The sequence below is a fragment of the Polypterus senegalus genome, chromosome 6 (assembly GCF_016835505.1).
Source record: "Polypterus senegalus isolate Bchr_013 chromosome 6, ASM1683550v1, whole genome shotgun sequence".
Taxonomy (NCBI): domain Eukaryota; kingdom Metazoa; phylum Chordata; class Cladistia; order Polypteriformes; family Polypteridae; genus Polypterus; species Polypterus senegalus.
In genome coordinates this window covers 175,381,180-175,397,731 of record NC_053159.1, presented here as the reverse complement: position 1 = coordinate 175,397,731, position 16,552 = coordinate 175,381,180, and the positions used below count along the sequence as shown (strand labels likewise).

General features: G+C 42.3%; 1 protein-coding gene across 1 annotated transcript in view; it reads right to left on the bottom strand.

Moving 5' to 3' along the window:
• Positions 1-7,653: 7,653 nt before the first annotated feature.
• Positions 7,654-16,552, bottom strand: part of myo3b (myosin IIIB) — a 524,448-nt gene continuing 515,549 nt past the window's right edge. The window contains exons 27-29 of the mRNA XM_039757595.1: positions 11,799-11,908; positions 11,375-11,421; positions 7,654-7,928 (exon numbers count right to left, since the gene is read on the bottom strand). Coding sequence (XP_039613529.1) covers positions 7,793-7,928; positions 11,375-11,421; positions 11,799-11,908 — 293 coding nt within the window. The 3' untranslated portion in view covers positions 7,654-7,792. The remainder of the gene's footprint in view (positions 7,929-11,374; positions 11,422-11,798; positions 11,909-16,552) is intronic.

Sequence of the window (16,552 nt, the reverse complement as noted above, 5' to 3'; positions counted from 1 at the left end):
CTAAATCCGTTAAATAGTTCTCTCGTGAAAAGTGGACAGACAGACAGACAGATGGTGGATTTTATATATAGAGAGATATAAACATATATATAGTAGTGGGAGAACGGGCATCCCAGCTGAATCAGAACATAGTTAATTACCCGGACAGGAGACCAGTGCGACAATGCAAGTGAATTCACCAGCGGGATGAGGAAATAAATGTATACCTGGCTGGAATGGTTTAATGGACAGACTGATAAAAACAGAGCACTGGGAGTTGATCCATCCTTCACTTGATAGATGGCAGTCGTCCTCCTATGGTAACCCATTCGGGACCCCCGCAGGGGTGCTTGAGACTTGGAGCTCTGAAGTGCATTCCTGTCAGGATCCCTGAGTATCGATAGAAGGCACTGTCGGAGGAGGACCTCCCTACTTTTTCTATGGTTCGGAAGTGCTTCCTCAAAGACTTATTAGGAAACATTCCTGGGAATGACTTAAAAGGAGTCCACTGCCTCACTTCATCTGTTGGGAGGCAGCAGGCAACACTCATGGAAGCAGGGAAAAATTGTGTAATTTGTATTGTAATTGTGGCTATACCTGGAAAGGTGACTGTTGGAAGGTGCTTTAAGAATAAATCTCTTTTATCTTATTCTAAAAATGTGTGGTGTATTGCTGTGTCTTGGGTTTCGGGCTCAGTGTGTCCCCATGTGGTCACAATATATACACTATATATATATAGTGACAGATATGGGGCGCTGTCATCCCCTTGAACCTTCAGACCAGACACCAGATAAACGTCCAAAATGTTGACTTTTATTACAATAAATTGCACCAAGCACCCTCCACTCCACAATACTCGTACAATACTAATAAATCCACAATACAATAATCAAAATCCTCCACTCTTCCAGACACGTTGTCCCCTGCCACCCGACTCAGCTCGCCCGTCTGGGATCTCTCACAGTCCTGGACCCAGAAGTGCATCTGATCCCTCAGTCCATGTGATTATCCAGCACTTCTGGGTCAGGTGAAAACTCTTCTTCTTCATCGTGGAAGTATATAATTTCTTCTGCTCCTATGACTGGGATGTACTTCCGGGTTATAGGGAAAGTAACAGTCCCTGCTCCTATATATATACACAGTGGTGTGAAAAACTATTTGCCCCCTTCCTGATTTCTTATTCTTTTGCATGTTTGTCACACAAAATGTTTCTGATCATCAAACACATTTAACCATTAGTCAAATATAACACAAGTAAACACAAAATGCAGTTTTTAAATGATGTTTTTATTATTTAGGGAGAAAAAATCCAAACCTACATGGCCCTGTGTGAAAAGTAATTGCCCCTTGTTAAAAATAACCTAACTGTGGTGTATCACACCTGAGTTCAATTTCCGTAGCCACCCCCAGGCCTGATTACTGCCACACCTGTTTCAATCAAGAAATCACTTCAATAGGAGCTGCCTGACACAGAGAAGTAGACCAAAAGCACCTCAAAAGCTAGACATCATGCCAAGATCCAAAGAAATTCAGGAACAAATGAGAACAGAAGTAATTGAGATCTATCAGTCTGGTAAAGGTTATAAAGCCATTTCTAAAGCTTTGGGACTCCAGTGAACCACAGTGAGAGCCATTATCCACAAATGGCAAAAACATGGAACAGTGGTGAACCTTCCCAGGAGTGGCCGGCCGACCAAAATTACCCCAAGAGCGCAGAGACGACTCATCCGAGAGGTCACAAAAGACCCCAGGACAACGTCTAAAGAACTGCAGGCCTCACTTGTCTCAATTAAGGTCAGTGTTCACGACTCCACCATAAGAAAGAGACTGGGCAAAACCGGCCTGCATGGCAGATTTCCAAGACGCAAACCACTGTTAAGCAAAAGGAACATTAGGGCTCGTCTCAATTTTGCTAAGAAACATCTCAATGATTGCCAAGACTTTTGGGAAAATACCTTGTGGACTGATGAGACAAAAGTTGAACTTTTGGAAGGCAAATGTCCGTTACATCTGGCGTAAAAGGAACACAGCATTTCAGAAAAAGAACATCATACCAACAGTAAAATATGGTGGTGGTAGTGTGATGGTCTGGGGTTGGTTTGCTGCTTCAGGACCTGGAAGGCTTGCTGTGATAGATGGAACCATGAATTCTACTGTCTATCAAAAAATCCTGAAGGAGAATGTCTGGCCATCTGTTCGTCAACTCAAGCTGAAGCGATCTTGGGTGCTGCAACAGGACAATGACCCAAAACACACCAGCAAATCCACCTCTGAATGGCTGAAGAAAAACAAAATGAAGACTTTGGAGTGGCCTAGTCAAAGTCCTGACCTGAATCCAATTGAGATGCTATGGCATGACCTTAAAAAGGCGGTTCATGCTAGAAAACCCTCAAATAAAGCTGAATTACAACAATTCTGCAAAGATGAGTGGGCCAAAATTCCTCCAGAGCGCTGTAAAAGACTCATTGCAAGTTATCGCAAACGCTTGATTGCAGTTATTGCTGCTAAGGGTGGTCCAACCAGTTATTAGGTTCAGGGGGCAATTACTTTTTCACACAGGGCCATGTAGGTTTGGATTTTTTTCTCCCTAAATAATAAAACCATCATTTAAAACCTGCATTTTGTTTTTACTTGTGTTATATTTGACTAATGGTTAAATGTGTTTGATGACCAGAAACATTTTGTGTGACAAACATGCAAAAGAATAAGAAATCAGGAAGGGGGCAAATAGTTTTCCACACCACTATATATATATATATATATATATATATATATATATATATATATATACACACACATATAAAATGCAAAGTAGACTGAGTCATTCAGTCAATCAGTCACTCATTCACTCATTTCCCAATTAGTTAAGCTCAAATTTGGCAGGATGGTACGTTTAGGACAGTAGGTATTTGCTAAGAAATGACATTTTGATATATTAGTATTTAGGGGTAAACAACACAATACAAAAATGAAATACCCCAATATCTTGAAAATGCTTTGACAAAAATTTGGAGACATTTTATAAAATAGAAAACTAGCCGACCTGTGGTTTTCTGTTTGTCAATAATAATGCTGTAGTAAGTAGGCTATTTTAAGGCACCCCGTCTTATTTTCCGCCCCTAGCCCAGACAAGTGTGGTTGCCACTTGAACGCCTCCAGCACAGCAGCACCACTCGCCTCTAGGGTGGACGGATGAGTGAATAAGCAGAGGAGTTGTGACAAGGGAACAGAAACAGGATGATATGTGATGTGACCTCTGAAGTGGAAGAAGGAAGGTTTTCAGAAGCTGAAGCTAAGATGTGGTCCCACACAGGGAGGAAGAGCGATATACACTCCCAAGATGATAAGCCATGAATGACAGCACTAGTGAAGCTTAGAAGAGAGAGGGGATGGACACTGAACATATTGGCGATCAACCCAGTAGATGACATGGGTGAGTCCTATACACATGTATAAGAGCAAGGGGGACCCACCTGCCTCTTCCCTGTGGAACATTACTGTCAAAATCTGCATGTAACTGTGCAATATTTACATCTTTTCCTAAAGTAACAAAAATTCTAGCGCCAACACTTACTGTTCATATAATTTATGGTATGTTTTTCCTACAAGGTGCTATTTCTGAACATTTACTAACTTGCCCGTAACAGACCTGCAATAGCTAAAAAAAACGGAGTAAGTTATGAATGTGTGTGTTTTATTCGGTAAACTTCCCATTGACCAGCATTTAGGCGTGAGCATTACTGCGACTCACACTGCGGTGTGATGTTTAGCTGACTATCTCATAGCACACATTATTCTCCTCATAACCTAGTTACTATGAAACTAATGAAGCTTAAGCTTCGGGGCTTCTAATCCAGGTGGGGCCCCAGAAGCAACATCAGTCCATATTACCTAAAAATGCTGGGTGTCTACTGTATGAGAAGGGTTTTTGTAAAAAAATAAATAAATAATAATAATAATAATGTTAATAACATAGTGTAATTCAGTACAGAATTTTAATTAATGTAGAGGTTGTGGAACAACCCCATTAAAGAAGATAACAGTGATTACCCAGACCTCATTACTGCTTGTGAAGGGGACCCCTTAACAATTCAAGCCAATTGGCTCCAAAAATGTAGGTCTGCCACTGCTCATAACTTAGGAAAATCTGCTCATTGGTATTTTACAGATATTTTCCATTAAACATTGATTTATATTCTGTTGCGTTTTTTTTTTTTCCTCAAAACAGCTTAATCCAATTCCTGGAATCCTGGTACAAGGTTGGGGTTGCATTTCACTATGCTGTGTATTCATTTTAGTATAAAAGTATTCCAAATATTTATTTCACTGTATGGGCTGCCTCAATGTCCAGCCTTTAAACATCATTGCTTTTTGTAATAAGTTAAAGTAAAACAGAAACTTTGGTCATGGCTATGTCTTGAATATACAACTGATGGAAAACAAATACCACAAAATCATTATAATGTAATATTGATCTTTGATATAAAGAACAATATCACAATGAACAATATAACAAATGGAAATTGTTAACATACACTTACCAGCCACTTTATTAGGTACACCTGTTCAACTGCTTGTTAACGCACATATCTAATCAGCCAAAGACAGGGCAGCAGCTCAAGGCATTTTGGCCTGTAGACATTGACAAGATGGCCTACTGAAGTTCAAACCGATCAACAGAATGGGGAAGAAAGGTAATTGAAGTGACTTTAAACGAGGCATTGTTGTTGGCGTCAGACGGGCTGGTCTGAGTATTTCACAAACTGCTGACCTTCTGGGATTTTCACCCATAACCATCTCTAGGGTTTACAGAGAAAGGGAAAATATCCAGTGAGCGGCAGTTCTCTTGTTGATGCCAAAAGTCAGAGGAGAATGGTCAGACCGGTTTGGCCTGATAGAAAGGCGACAGAAGCACAAATAACCACTCACTAAAGCCGAGGTATGCAAAAGATCATCTCTGAACACACAACACATCAAACCTTGAACCAGGTGGCCTACATCAGCAGGAGACCACACTGGGTGTCACTTCTGTCAACTAAGAACAGGCAACTGAGGCTACAATTCACATGGGCTCAACAACAGAAGATTGAAAAAATTAGGCCTGGTCTGATAAATTTTGATTCAGATGGTTGGGTGTGTTTGTAATCAACAACATGAAAACATGGATCCATCCTGCCTTGTATCAACGGTTCAGGCTAGTGGTGGTAGTGGAGTAGTAGTGTTGGGGATATTTTCTTGGCACACTTTGGGCCCCTTAGTACCCACTGGGCATCGTTTAAATGCTACCTGAGTATTGTTCCTGACCATATCCATCCCTTTATGACCGCAGTGCGCCCATCTTCTTATGGCTACTTCCAGCAGGATAACGCAACATGTCACAAAGCTCAAATCAACTCCAACTGGATTCTTGAACATGACAATGAGTTTTCTGGACCCAATCGGCCACCACAGTCACCAGATCTCAATCCAGTAGAGCACCTTTGGGATGTGATGGAACAGGAGATTCGCATTAGGGATGTGTAGTGGACAAATCTACAGCAACTGCGTGATGCTATCATGTCAATATGGAGCAATATCACTGAGGAATGTTACCAGCACCTTGTTGAATCAATGCCATGAAGAATTATGGTGGCCCAAATGGTAAAAATAGGTCCCAGCAAACTGTACCTAATAAAGTGGATGGGGAGTGTATAATTTTAATGAAAATACATCCGTCCATTGAATAAAGCTACTTTATCCTGAGAATAGTTGTGAGGAAGCTGGAGCCTATCCATAGAAAACAAGGCATGTACTGTAGATATACATTCTCTAAATTCCCATTACTACTAATGACAGCCCATTTCAATAAAAAAATACACTTTTCCTGTAAACTTGTGTTTAAACTGATCATCAACAGAAGTCCATCACTAGGAAAAGTAGGAATTGATTTTGCCAGAATTCCAGAACTTGTGGACGAAAGAGCATTAGGGGAACACTGGCGACAGACTTGGACAGGAAATAAACCCATCAGGAAATGCCTTTTAGGACAGCGGTAAACTCTATGAATAACTTTATACTAAATGTGTTGATAATTAGAATTTCTAGAAGTTGTTTTGATGTTTTCAAAGAATGTGTTCCAACGTAGTTGAGTTGATAAGGATAGGTCAGTACTCCATCTCTGAGTGACCAAGATAGATGTAATTAAAGAATCATAAAGACAGATATACAAAGAGGAAATGTGTTTGGTAGAAAGCGAAGAAGAAAAAACAACTCATATAATGGATGGTTGGGAACAGAGGCATAAAAAAATGGTTCCACCCACCCTGAGAAAAGATCTAATCTGTAAAAAGAAAAAGAAAGAGGAAGAAGAAATTGTAAATTTGTCCTTGACTGGAAAGAGGCAAGGCCAGTTCCATCACACAAATCTCCGAGTGTGCCAATATGTCCCGAAGCCGAGATTATTAGGAACTCCTCTTCAACTGTGCAGTTATCTAATCAGCCAATCATGTGAAAGCAGCAACACAATGCATAAGACTGCGGATACGAGTCAGGAGCTTTAGTTAGTGTTCACGTCAAACTCTGGAATGGAAGAAAAAATGTGATCACAGTGATTTTGACTATGGCATGATTGTTGGTGCCAGATGGACTGGTTTCTGTAGCTGCTGATTTTCACACAGAAGAGCCTCTAGAACATGAAAGAGAAAAAACATCCAGTGAGTGGCAGGTCTCTAGACAGAAGCTTCTTCTTGTTGACAGAGGTCAGAGGAGAATGGCCAGTGGTCCAAGCTGACAGAAAGGCTACAGTATCTGAGATAATCAGTCTGCACCACTGTGGGGAAAATGAAAGCACCTCAGAATACACAACATGTTGAACCCTAAGGCAGATGGGTTACAAGTCTGTTTTCACTCCTGCAAGTCAAGAACAGAAAGCTGAGGCCACAGAAGGCACTGGCTCACCAAAACTGGGCTGTTGAAGGCGAAAAACATAGCATGTCTGAAGAATCTGACCAGGGTCTGATTTTGAATCTATGCTTTCAAACTGTCATGTGTCAACAGTTCAGGCTGCTGGTGGTGTAATGGTGGTGGAAATGTTTTCATGGCACACCAATCATTCATCACTTGAATGCCACTGTCTATTTGAATATTGATGTTGACCATGTGCATCCCATCATGACCACAATGCACCCACCATCTTCTAACGGCTACTTCCAGCATGATGATGCACCATATCCTAAAGCAAAGGCTTCTTAAACTGGTATCATGAACATGATGATGAACTCAGTATTCTTCAGTGGCCTGCGCCAGTCATTGGATCTGAATTCAGAAGGACACCATTGGGATGTGGTAGGCAGCACTGATGCACAGCTGACAAACCTGCAGAAACATCTTGAGAAGTCCATGCTACAAAGAATTGCGGCTGTTTTGTGAGCAAATGGAGGCCATACACAGAATTAGTTTAGCGAGATGAACAATTTGTTCAGTGAGTGTATTTCCATAGTTGTGTACCTGGAGTACCGCTGGCTCATGAACACATAGTAAGTCAATGAAAGGAAAACTGAGCTGAAGGCCAGATTATCTCTTTAGGATTCATCTCCTATTCATTCATTATCCAACCCACTATATCCTAACTACAGGGTCACGGGGGTCTGCTGGAGCTTAAAAAAAAAAAAATGTGAAAAACTGTGATGCGTTTTGGTGATGAAGGATGATTTTTTTTAATTAGCACAACCATAATGAATAAGTGATCTGTACATATTTCACTCCTCTTAAAAAATAACAGAAAATAAAAGAAACTTGAACAAACTTGCACCAGCCACTTACATCCAAGCCAGACTTAGCTTTGAGCAACAACTGGTCCCATTGTGAGAGTGGGTGGAGAAGGACTGGGCGGATTCTCTTCCTCAGAGACGCATTCAACGACTGACAGCAGTCTATAGTACTCGTCTTCTCCATCCAGTACTTTAATTTGGCTGCAAAGAAAAATGTAAATAAAAACATTTAACCTCATAATTTCCATTCCCAGCACACTACTGTAGTCTTCCAACCTCACATTACTTCTGTTTAAACATCCTATGCTTTTTATTCTCATATATGAAGTGTTAGGGAAAGTATTGGAATAATCCGAAGATTTGATATTGAGATTTTGATGAAGCTCGACATTTTAAACCCCCCCTGAGTCCAAAAATGCCATTTTTGGAGTTATGTCTGTGTGTCTGTCTGTGTATGTAAACACAAGTACGCTTTCACTTCGGTCAACCAAATTTTGCATACAAGTATTAGGTATAAAACATAGATTTCTGTCAACTTTTGGGTTATTTCTGTTAACCGGAAGTGGTACTTTACCTTTTATTCAGGCAGCTGCAGAGTCTCATTTATTCAACTTTACTTTTATAATAATTGTTCAATATATTATTAATTTGATTTGTTTCTTTAATGGTATAAAAATATAACCATTGTCTTGTGGTTTACTCCTCAAATATCCATCCCCATATCTGAGTATAAGAGAAAGTATAGGGGAGACCGCTCCTGATTTTTGGAGTTATAGATAGACAGATGGATATAAAAGTCACTATTTGAGATAGATAGATAGATAGATAGATAGATAGATAGATAGATAGATAGATAGATAGATAGATAGATAGATAGATAGATAGATAGATAGATGAAGGGCTTTATATAATAGCTTGATAGACAGATATAACTTGACACATGGGACTTTAATACGAAGTCAAATTTAATGTCCATCTGTCTTTTAAATAAGTCACCTGGACATGTTTGATTCTCATAAGTTTGTCAACATCAGGGGTAACTAAATGAAGAGATGACACAGAGGAATGTCTTTTAGTTTACTGGCTGATGACTTACTAGAACATTATGATAATTTCGAGGAGAACAGGCCATTCAGCCCAAGAAAGTTCAGCAGTCCTATCCATTTAACTCCTCCAAAATATCATCAAGTTTAGTTTTGAAGGTCCCTAAGTCCTACTGTCACCCACGCTACTTGGTTGCTTATTCCATGTGTCTGTGTGTGGTACTAGGATGTTGTATCATGTTAGCTATTATGAATGTAGTGAGAAATCAAGCAAAATGAAACCTTTCATTGACTAACTAAAAAGATGGCAATATGCAAACTTACAAGGCAACTCAGGCCCCTTCTTCAGGCAAGATGTAATTACAAAATATGATTACATCTTGCCTGAAGAAGGGGCCTGAGTTGCCTTGTAAGTTTGCATATTGCCATCTTTTTAGTTAGCCAATAAAAGGTGTCATTTTGCTTGACTTCTCAATACAAGTGTCTGTGGTAAACTGTGTAAGGAAAAACTTTCTAATGTTTGTGTGAAATTTCCCCTTCACAAGTTTCCAGCTGTGTCCCCGTGTTCTTGATGAACTCATTTTAAAGTCACCATCTCGATCCACTGGACGAATTCCCTTCATAATTTTAAACACTTCAGTCAGGTCTCCTCTTCATCTTATTTTGTTTAAACTGTAAAGGCTCAGCTCTTTTAATCTTTCCTCATAACTCATCCCCTGTAGCCCTGGAATCAGCCTAGTCGCTCTTCTCTGGAGTTTTTCTAGTGCTGCTATGTCGTCTTCTGTAAGTTTCATGTTTTATTTCTAAATGTCTTTATAATTTGAAAAGCTTCATTCTTTCTTTTAATAATATCACACTGCAGATAACGCACAAAGTCTGTTGCTCACCAAACCTCACAGTAAAAGTCAATCTGTGTCTCAGAAAGTCTGGGTCGTATGTTCTTTTAAAATTCCTATTTAGTTCAGCTGTCATGCCCTGCGAGGAAAGAAAACACTCCAGACAATGTTTTCTCAATGCAGGCAAAAACTACAGATTTTTTTTTATTGAATGTGCTTAAACTACTGTATATACAACTGTTGCGTATTCATGTAGAGGCAGAGCGCTTCCAGCCACTACACAGGTTTTTGGGATTAATCTTGTGAGGTTGATACGGAATTGGAAGAGCTTGGAGTAGGTTGATGCTGTGAGGTATTTGAGGAATTTGTCCATGTTCACTTTCTTTCTTAACGAAGCGTGCGTTGCAGTACTTATGGGTTGTTATCTGCTTGTAACCGGACTTATGTCTGCCGTTTTAATTCCTAATTATATTGGAGCAAAATGTCCCTTTGACTGGGTGCAGAACTGAAATCTTCAAACAGTATTAATGCGATGGCTGATGTAATTTTTTGTTTTGTTTTAACGTAAGCTTATGATCCATCTAGAACAAGGGTGGGCAGTGTCGGTCCTGGAGGTTTTTGTTCCAGCCCATTTTCTTAATAAGAAGTCAATTATTGCTGATCAGGCTTGTGACATTTTGATTCTTCATTTTAGTGGTCTCACTTGTTAAGGTTCTCTGTCCTTAATTGCTTATTTCAGTCTTAAACTGCTGCATTGCCTGTTTTTAATGGCTTCTTATTTAGCAGTAAGATGTAAATGATCGAGGAGCCAGCAGTTCTCCATCGAACGTGTTTCCACTCACACCCGCATGGATTCATCATGAACTATTTGGTTGAATAAAACACTTAAGGGGTGGCACAGTGGTAGCGCTGCTGCCTCACAGTAAGGAGACCTGGCTTTGCTTCCCGGGTCCTCCCTGCGTGGAGTTGGCATGTTCTCCTCGTGTCTGCGTGGGTTTCCTCCTGGTGCTCCGGTTTCCTGTCACAGTCCAAAGACATGCAGGTTAGGTGCATTGGCAATCCTAAATTGTGTTTGAGGTGTGGGTGCCCTGCTGTGGGCTGGCGCCCTGCTCGGGATTTGTTCCTGCCTGTTGGCTGGGATTGGCTCCAGCAGACCCCCATGACCCTTGTTAGGATATAGTGGGTTGCATAATGACTGACTGACTGAGAACACTTAAGAGAAAAATGCAACAGACTGAAAATTATCCATTTTAGGCTTCACATTATTTGGATAGCCTTGTAAAGGAAAAAACAATCTACGATATAGGAACCTAACACTGCAGACAAGGGCAGAAATTGGCAACCATTGGTTTCTAATGAAGTAGTTGGGTTGGAATGAAAACCTGCAGCCACTGCGGCCCTCCAGGACTGACACTGCCCACCCCTGATCTAGAGAGATCAGTGACCTACAGGTAGAGAACATCACAAATGCCCACTAGACCTTTAATCCCACTTTATCACAATAAGGAACACGGCACCGCTTGCTGCCAAGCTGTTATCAGACTGTGATGGGTAGGATGGGTGATTCGGCCCCTTTATGTGGACGCTGATTTTATTACTTCATTCTTCACTCAACGTGAACAGCTCGCTTCATCAACACAAATAAGAAACTAAAGTTCCTGAATTTCTGTAAAGCCACAAAGGGTCTGCTCTGTTTATAGTTGCTTAAACTGGGAGAGGAGGAGTGGGGTGGGGTGTTGGGGGGTGTTTGGGTTTTGCAGTTATTTACCCGAGTTTTCTTGGCTTCCTCTTGCTCCCTTGGTAATCCAGAGTTCTCTGTGGAAAGGGCCAAGAGCACACAGTCAAAAGATGAGCAGCGAGTCATTAATTTTTAATTCAAAGTGATTTTGTGTTGAATGCAAGCAGATGCTGATAATATCAGAAGTCACAGCATAATTTTTTTTGATCAAAGGGCTCAAGTGAGCCTGATGAAGCATGCATCTTGCTTGGCTTTGATAAACCACATCAATTATTCACCGTGAAGGCAGACATCCTGACATGAAAGCAACAGATAAAGAACATAAGCACATGTTCAAGACAAGAGACAGAAAAGTGTGGGGGCGGGGCTGCCGGCTCTGGCACAGGTAGATTTAATTGTATTATCATCTGGAAACAAAGTCAGACAAAGAGCTGCAGCGCCACTTTGAACTCACATTTAGCTGGTTATAGTACAGGCTGTCCTCCGGGCTGTTGAGCACTTTAGGCTGCTGGCAACGTCGCCGGGGTGTTCTCTGTTGCTTCAGCCGCGTCTCTTTCACTGAACCTGTAAGTGGGGAGGAGATGGGGCGGGGGACACAAAAACCATAAAAAAATAAATAAAATAAAATAAACAAGCAAAGCAAAGCAGACCTGGGCTGCACCCCAATCAATTTTTACAGTAACTTGTGTATCTGTTCTAAAAAAAAAATAAAAGGTGACTTCAGTGTCATCGGTTCTGCGCCATTTCAGTCAAGTGGCAGCTGGATTGGATTTAACAAGTTAAGTTGATAAATAAATTGTCACCCAGACATCTGAGTGGATTGAATGTGGGCAAGTTCAACAATGCACTGAATGGCATCAGGGTTACGATTTATTTTTTCAACATCCTGCACAACACATTTGACAATTGGAGTGAGTAAGCTGGAATATGGTGCGATAAGACAGCCCCTGGGCATAGACAGACATACACCGAATGTACCAAAACACACACTGCTTATTTACAAAATGTCCTGCACATACACAGTGCTCTAATACACCCCAACTTAGTCCCTTCTTTCTCTACTCTTCTACTTCTGCCGCCTTTACCCCTCCACACATGAGCTTCATCTTCCTCCTCCCAACTCCGGCTGCCTAGTGGAGAAAGGCAGCCTCTTTTATAAGCACCCGGATGTGTTCCAGGTGCTCCTTGATGATCTTCCAGCGGCACTTCCTGGTGTGGCACCCGGAAGCACTCAGGGTGTCCTTGGAATTCCTTCCATCAGCACTTCCGGGTAGTGGCGGAAGTGCTGATGTCCAGGGCTACACAATCCTCGGGGGCCCCGCTGTGGTGACCACTGGCCCCAATAGGGTTGAGCTTCTATGCTCCATTCCCGTGGCCCCCATAGAAACCAGGGCGGCTGCCCTCTCGTGGCCCAGGGGAGGTATAGTCCATGTCCAGGTCCTTCCACGCGTCCCAGCTGGGCATGGCCCCCAGCCATCCACCACAATGGAATACTGTGAACAGTATTTTCTTTATGTTGTAGGAGACGGCCGGCAGCTCAACCCCAGCTGAAGTGGAAGGATGGGGGAAGACAGCTGCTTTGGGACACCGCCATCCCCCGGATGCTAGTTGGCAGCTTCTCTGTAGCATAGCAGTGCCCTGGATTCCCACAGGGCACCATGGGATCTGGAGTTCGGTTTCATAGTCCTGCTGGGTACCATGGGTGCTGCCAGGAGATGCTGCAGGGAGACTGAGAAGTGCCTACTGTTTACATAGCCCAAAAGTACTCCAAAGTCACGGGGATGGAAGCACAGAAGTACTTCCGGGCTAAAGAAATTACAAGTTCTCTATCTGACCTTCCATCCACGTGACTCATCAACACTTCTGGGTCAAGAACTACATAAAGGACTGCTGTGAACCGAGCAAGTGAGCCAGAGTTGGGTGGAGGTGGACAAAGCTTGCTGGGAGGTGTGGAGGAGACAGAATTGTGATTGTGATTGTTCTATTTATGTTCATTGTGGCTGTGGTGCTTTGGCACGATTATTAAGAAGAAAATAATTAAAAGTCTTCTGGGTGCTTTTACTTTGTGTCCTGAACGTCTGTTTGTTGGGTTATGTCAGGAAGAGCATCCGGTGTAAAATTTTGCCAAATCAATATGTGGACAACAATACAAATTTCCATACCGGATCGGTCGAGCCCCAGGTTAACAACGACCGCCACCAGTACTGTTAGCCAATAGGGTGCTGGCAGAAATTGAGCTACTGTTGGCCAAAGAAGGAGAAGAAGAGTGGGAGACATGTCCGGAAGCAGGAGGAGAGGAGGAAAGTAAAGAGAGTGGAACTGAGGGTAGAAACTTTGAATGTTGGCAGTATGACTGGTAAGGGGAGAGAGTTAGCAGATATGATGGAGAGAAGGAAGGTTGATATGTTGTGTGTGGAAGAGACTAAATGGAAGGGGAGTAAGGCCAGGTGGATCGGAAGTGGATTCAAATTGTTCTATCATGGTGTGGATGGGAGGAGAAATGGAGTAGGGGTTATTCTGAAGGAACAGTATGTCAAGAGTGTTTTGGAGGTGAAACGAGTGTCAGACAGAGTAATGATTATGAAGCTGGAAATTGGAGGTGCGATAACGAATGTTGTTAGTGCATATGCACCGCAAGTTGAGTGTGCAATGGGTGAGAAAGAAGATTTTTGGAATGAGTTGGATGAAGTGATGAACAGTGTACCCAAGGGACAGAAAGTGGTGATTGGAGCGAATTTCAATGGGCATGTTGGTGAAGGGAACAGTGGAGATGAGGAGGTGATGGGTAGGTATGGTGTGACATCTGGAAAGAGGAAGGAGGAACTGGAAACCTGGTGGTGGAATGAGGAAATACAGGAGAGTATCCAGAGGAAGAGGATGGCAAAGAAGAAGTGGGATAGTTAGAGAGATGCAGAAAGTAGACAAGAGTACAAGGAGACAAGGTGCAAGTGTGAAGAGAGAGGTGGCAAAGGCTAAAGAAAAGGCGTATGATGAGTTGTATGATAAGTTGGACACTAAGGAGGGAGAAAAGGACCGATGGGCTAGACAGAGGGACCGAGCTGGGAAAGATGTGTAGCAGGTTAGGGTGATAAAGGATAAAGATGGAAACATATTCACAAACGAGGAGAGTGGTGAGCAGATGAAAAGAGTACTTTGAGAGGCTGATGAATAAAGAGAACGAAAGAGAGAAGAGGTTGGATGATGTGGAGATAATGAATCTGGAAGTGCAACAGATTAGCAAGGAGGAAGTAAAGACAGCTATGAAGAGGATGAAAAGGCTGTTGGTCCAGATGACATACCTATGGAAGCATGGAGATGTTTAGGAGAGATGGCACTGGAGTTACTAACCAGATTGTTTAATGGAATCTTGGAAAGTGAGAGGATGCCTAAGGAGTAAAGAAGAAGTGTACTGGTGCTGATATTTAAGAATAAGGGGGATGTGCAGGACTGAAGTAACTACAGGGGAATAAAATTGATGAGCCACAGCATGAAGTTATGGGAAAGAGTAGTGGAAGCTCGTTTAAGAAGTGAGGTGATGATTAGTGAGCAGCAGTATGGTTTCATGCCAAGAAAAAGCAGCACAGATGCAATGTTTGCTCTGAGGATGTTTATGGGGAAGTTTAGAGAAGGCCAGAAGGAGCTGCATTGCGTCTTTGTGGACCTGGAGAAAGCATATGACAGGGTGAGGAGAGAGGAGTTGTGGTATTATATGAGGAAGTCGGGAGTGGCAGAGAAGTATGTAAGAGTTGCACAGGATATGTACGAGGGAAGTGCGATAGTGGTGAGGTCTGCAGTAGGAGTGACGGATGCATAAAACTTGGAGATGGGATTACATCAGGGATCAACTCTGAGCCCTTTCTTATTTACAATGGTGAGGGACAGGCTGACAGACAAGATTAGACAGGAGTCCCCGTGGACTATGATATTTGCTGATGACATTGTGATCTGTAGCAATAGTAGGGAGCAGGTTGCGGAGACCCTGGAGAGGTGGAGATATGCTCTAGAGAGGAGAGGAATGAAGGTCAGTAGGAAGAAGACAGAATACGTGTGTGTGAATGAGAGGGAGGTCAGTGGAATGGTGAGGATGCAGGGAGTAGAGTTGGCGAAAGTGGATGAGTTTAAATACTTGAGATCAACAGTACAGAGTAATGGGGATTGTGGAAGAGAGATGAAGAAGAGAGTGCTGGCAGGGTGGAATGGGTGGAGAAGAGTGTCAGGAGTGATTTGTGACAGACGGGTATCAGCAAGAGTGAAAGGGAAGGTCTACAGGACGGTAGAGAGACCAGGTATGTTATGTGTGTTGGAGACGGTGGCACTGACCAGAAAGCAGGAGACAGAGCTGGAGGTGGCAGAGTTAAAGATGCTAAGATTTGCATTGGGTGTGACGAGGATGGACAGGATTGGAAATGAGGACATTAAAGGGTTAGCTCAAGTTGGATGGTTGGGAGACAAAGTCAGAGAGGCGAGATTTTGTTGGTTTGGACATGTGCAGAGGAGAGATGCTGAGTATATTGGGAGAATGGTGCTAAGGATAGAGCTGCCAGGGAAGAAGAAAAGAGGAAGGCCTCAGCGAAGGTTTATGGATGTGGTGAGAAAGGACAAGCAGGTAATGGGTGTAACAGAACAAGATGTGGAAGAAGGTAATCCGCTGTGGCAAATCCTAACGGGAGCAGCCGAAAGAAGAAGATTCATTTAATGATGCTGACAAATTACAACATTAGAACAATCTGGATGAGAACAGACCATTTAGCCCAACAAAGCTCAGCAGTCCTGTCCATTTAATTCTTCTAAAATAACATCAAGTTGAGTTTTGAAGGTCCCTGAAGTCCTACTGTCTACCACACTACTTGATTGCTCATTCCATGAGTCTGTGTTTCTCAGTTTGAAAAAAAACCTCCTAATGTTTGTGTAAAATTTCCCCTTAAGTATCCAACTGTGTCCCCGTGTTCTTGATGAACTCATTTTAATTTGTGATCCACTGTACTAATTCCCTTCATAATTTTAAACACTTCAGTCAGGTCTCCTCTTCATCTTCTTCTGTTTAAATTGTAAAGGTTCAGCTCTTTTAGTCTTTCCTCATAACTCATCCCCTGTAGCCCTGAATCATCCTGGTCGCTCTTCTCTGGACCTTTTCTAGTGCTGCTATATGTCCTTTTTGTAGCCTGGAGACCAAAACTGCACACAGAACTCCAGATGAGGCCTCACCAG